Genomic DNA, 4191 nt, shown 5'->3' with positions numbered 1-4191 from the left:
CAGGCCCAAGACCAAGTACTCGCTCCCTGGACCGGGGCCTGAGATGCAGGGCCTGAATCGCAAGCCCGGGTAACACTGCTCGGGAAGCCTCTTCCGTGTCACGGGCACCCTTGCCCCTGTCCCGCTTCCCGCCCAGGGGAGAAGCGTGGGTAAGAGAGCTGGAAGTGGCTTGGCCTGGGTCCTTGCCCGAAGCCTAGGTCCGGCGCAGGGCGACAAAGTATGACAAACGGGAGGGCCGGGCTTGTTTTTTTAAACACAGGATTTTTATTAAAATTCTTATTTAAAAAATTGAAAGCTTTCAGCGCCCGGCGCTCTTGGGGAACCTCACAAAACCACTGAGCCCCAAGTTGAAGGGCTTAGGCTTCGCGCCTACACATTTTCCCTTTTTTATATTTGAGAATGTCTGCACTGAACAAAGTGGGGGGAAAAAAGGGAAATAAGACAGAGGTAACCAAACAAATAAGCAAACCAAAACAAACCACAAAGAAAGGAGTTGAGCCTTTTGGGAGAACAGGCCCATCTCGAAGGTCATCTTGGCAACAATCACCACCAATATTTACAACGAAAAGCGAAATCTGCCACCAGTTGTCAGAACGTTTACATGGCCATAAATATTTAGCATTTTCTTATAAAAAGGAGAAAATAAAATCCCCCCTATTTTAAAGTGTTTGCCACTTGCTTTAGAAGACGGTTGACAATATCGCTACTCACAAACATTCTTAAAATTCACAAAAGCAGGGGGAGGAAAAGGGGAGTTGGTCGTTTTCTCCTTCCCGAGTTAGTATGTTAACGTTGGGTCGATTTGGTCCCCCGGGGAGAAGCGAAGAAGTGAAGCTGCGCAAAAACATTCTGTAAACACCACTTATAGTTCAGCCCTCTCCAAAGGTTCAAAAGGAGAGATGGACTGGGCAGCGCAGGGTGGATAGAATCTGCCACTCCAAGGAGGTGTAGGCAACTTCCCGGCTCCTCCTCAACGGAGCCGAGAGTCAACTCGGCTCCACGATAATAATGAAATAATAATAACAACAATAATAATAATTATAATTATAATAACGACCACCTTAAGGACCAAGTCTTCTCATTGTTGCCGCCGGGGTGGAGCCTGGCCCTGGGGCCACCAGTCTCAGAGGGGCGGCGCTCACCAAGTCCATTGCTGGGCCTGGACCAGGGGGTGTGCTGTCGGGTACTGGGGAGTGCCGGCCGAGCTGTACTGGGCGTTGTACTGCATGTGTTGCAGAGACTGCGCGCTGTAAGCCGAAAAGGGGATGCCCGCCTGGAAAGTGGCGGCTGCCAGGTCCTGGGCTTTGAGCGCGTGGCACGGTTTGCCGTCCCTGACCAAAACAGGCACGGCCACCCGGCGTGGCGAGGGCAAGGGAGTCACCTCCATACCTTTTTCGGCTCGGGCGCGCTTCATCTTGTACCGGTGGTTCTGGAACCAGATCTTAACCTGTGTGGGCGTGAGGCGGATGAGGCTGGCCAGGTGCTCGCGCTCCGGCGCCGACAGGTACCGCTGCTGCCGGAAGCGCCGCTCCAGCTCGTAGGTCTGCGCTTTGGAGAAGAGCACCCGCCGCTTCCGCTTCTTGCCCGCGTCCCCCCCGCCGCCCGAGGTTTCCTTGTCATTGTCCGGTGACTCGTCGGCCGAAGGCTCTGGAGACTTGGAGCTTGAGTCTTGGGGCGCCGCCCCGGCCGCCAGCCCATGCACTGAGGAAGAGAGAAGCACGTCAGGCTCCTGGATGGACCAGACCCTGCGCGCCCAGATGCTCCATGAGCCATAGGCCCTCCCCGTCCCGCTGCCCGACCCCACTGCTTTTGCCTTGTCTCCCTACCCCCTCCCTGCTCCACGTCCGACGACCCGTCGGCGTCCACCAGAAGAGGAGAAGCAGGAATGGGGATCCGAGGTTTGTGTTTCTAGGAGTTCGCACAGTGTGGGTGCATATTTGGGAGGAGTGGCGAGCAGAGAAGATCATCGCGGGTTAAGGGATCCTGCCCCCTTAAGCAATTTTCTTTCCGGAGAAACGTGGGCAGATTTTTAAAAGAAAAATCCCACAATCCGAGCATTGATCGGCTCGGTCATTTAAGGCAGGTTTTTGGGGGCTTTCGTTTTTTGTTTTCTGATTTTTTCGACACCCTCCGCCTCACACAAAGCGTCCTCTATGATCGGTCAGGGGGCAGGGTGAGCTATTTATACCCGGACCACCAGGAGCCTCCCCCACCCTCTAAGAGAACGCTGAAGCTGGCTGGCTCGCTTCAGTGCTCTAGGCTAGTCTCTCCGGGCTGTAGGAATGGAGGTGGGGGTGGGGTGGGGGGGCTACAGCAGGAGCCATCAGTCCCAGTAGACTTCTATAACCGGCCTTGGGAGATATTACCCTCCCTTGTTCCACGTAATTTCACTCTTTGAAAAAAATAACTGAGACCAAGTCCTTTTAAAGATTAGGAGCGCTTGAAGAAAAGTTAAGCCATCCCAAACAAGTGTTAAAAATCTTTGTAGAAGCGCAGAGTGGGGATCCGGGCTTCAATGGCTCCTTCCCCTTCCTCCCCACTGCGTTCAGCGTTGCTGAATAGAGAAGGCCACAGACAAGTTTCGCTACTCACGGGAATACTGGAGGCCCTCGGCGCTGGCCAGCCAGCGCGTATATGGGTTGTCGCTGCTGTCGTAGAAAGGATTCTTCAGAGGCAGGCTCTGCACCGTGTCCAGGGCACCCTGCCCCAGCGGCCCGGCCCTCTTGGCGGGCTCTGTACCCTCGCTTTCCTCCTCCGGCCCTTCGGCCACCGAGCCCTCCTCATCGTTGGTGTCCGGCAGGTCCAAGATGTCTTTGACCGAAAACCCCGTCTTTGTGTTGGTCAGCGACATGGCTCGGGACCCCAGAATTTATGCTTCAAAGTTGTTGCTTTACTTGGTCAATTCTTGGCGCTCCCCAGTTGGGGCGGGGAGAGGGTATTGGGGAGGAGGGGCTGGGGAGGGAAGGGGTATGGGTTTTAATTACTGATATAATTATTTTTAAAAAGAGAAAAAAACTATGAGGAAGGGGAGGGTAAAAAAGCCCAACACAGCACCTATGTCTTCCCTAAAAGGACGAGGAAATGGACTCAGGAAGCTGGGTGGCCTGAGTGCTGGGCCCTAGTTTGTAACTCCAGGAGGGGTGCCAAGGCGGCGTCAGCTCAGGCTCCGCCGGCCGTTCGGCGCGCGGTGGCGGCTGGTGGCGAGGAAAAAATGGGCCATTGCCCGAGCGATCAGTCCATATAAGGCTGGGCTCCACTCGCGAACCTGGGAAGAGGGGGAGAAAGGGGGAGAAAGAGAGGGAGGGAAACAGAGAGGGAGGGAGGGAGGGGACCGAGGGAGCGAGAGAAGGGTGGAAAAAGGGGAGGGGGGCGTAAGACATTAAAACCCAAGGTTGGACACGTGTGGGCGGGTCTTGGAAGTCAAGTGGTTGAAGACAGTATTTGCAGATTTGAAATTGTGGGTTTTGGGGAGCTCCGCGCTCCCAGACAACGGGCCTCTAAGAGCAAGATGAGAGGTGTAACGTGTCAATTAATTGCAAAGACTCACCAAGCCTTTTTTTTTTAACCCAGTATTTACATACAAAGAACCACCGCGTCGCTCGTGAGTCCACACACTTGAAAGAGCCGTTTTAACAAATTGCATCTTTAAAAAAAGCAGGGGAGGAGAAAAGAAACAAAACAGAAACCGAGGGGAAGAAAAAAGCCCTCCATAACATTCACAGGTTCCTATCTCCCCACCCCCAGCAAGCCGGAAAATTGGCAATTTGTGGAGCCTTTGGAAAAGGGGGAAGGAGGGGACATAGGCTGAGCCGCGGAAATCTTTCCTTCCCATCGTTGGTGGCTCCCTAAACAAGATCCGGTTCAAATGGCAAGAGCCCAAGTTTTGTAAGCCTCCTAGGTCAATATTTTGGTTGAGGCTTAAGGATGAGTACTAGAAATGACAAGGCAACTAATTGATTCTAGTTAACGCCGAAAGAGCCAGAAACCGAAAGAGGGATCGGCTGGGGCTGGCCAAAGCCACCTCCGGGCGACACCTCTCCTCCGCCGCCCCCGACACCCATTATTCGCTAAAGACTTATTTCCCTCACCCCGCCTTCCTCTCCGTCGCTTTGCACTAGTGGAGGGCAGCGTAGTTCACTTGCGGCTTTGGGAGCAGCCCCGGGAGGGGAGGGGAAGGGCGGGGTGGGGGTG

General features: G+C 54.3%; 1 protein-coding gene across 1 annotated transcript; it reads right to left on the bottom strand.

Moving 5' to 3' along the window:
• Positions 1-365: 365 nt before the first annotated feature.
• Positions 366-2947, bottom strand: NKX2-2 (NK2 homeobox 2). Its single transcript, XM_090285185.1, has 2 exons — positions 2593-2947; positions 366-1701 (listed from the first exon to the last, which is right to left on the bottom strand). The coding sequence occupies exons 1-2, from the start codon at positions 2849-2851 to the stop codon at positions 1139-1141; spliced, it is 822 nt and encodes a 273-aa protein (XP_090141311.1). The 5' UTR covers positions 2852-2947; the 3' UTR covers positions 366-1138.
• Between the last annotated feature and the right edge of the window lie 1244 nt (positions 2948-4191).

The sequence above is a fragment of the Furipterus horrens genome, unplaced genomic scaffold (genome assembly GCF_987537825.1).
Source record: "Furipterus horrens unplaced genomic scaffold, mFurHor1.1.pri manual_scaffold_8, whole genome shotgun sequence".
NCBI classification, from domain to species: domain Eukaryota; kingdom Metazoa; phylum Chordata; class Mammalia; order Chiroptera; family Furipteridae; genus Furipterus; species Furipterus horrens.
This window is presented reverse-complemented; position numbering and strand designations above follow the sequence as displayed.

What these genes read in the sequence shown, in the direction of transcription:
- NKX2-2 (XM_090285185.1), bottom strand. Translation starts at nt 2,851, where the DNA reads ATGTCGCTGACCAACACAAAGACGGGGTTTTCGGTCAAAGACATCTTG. An exon ending in CGAGGGCCTCCAGTATTCCC is followed by an intron (nt 1,702 to 2,592) that starts GTGAGTAGCGAA and finishes TCTCTTCCTCAG; the next exon opens with TGCATGGGCTGGCGGCCGGG.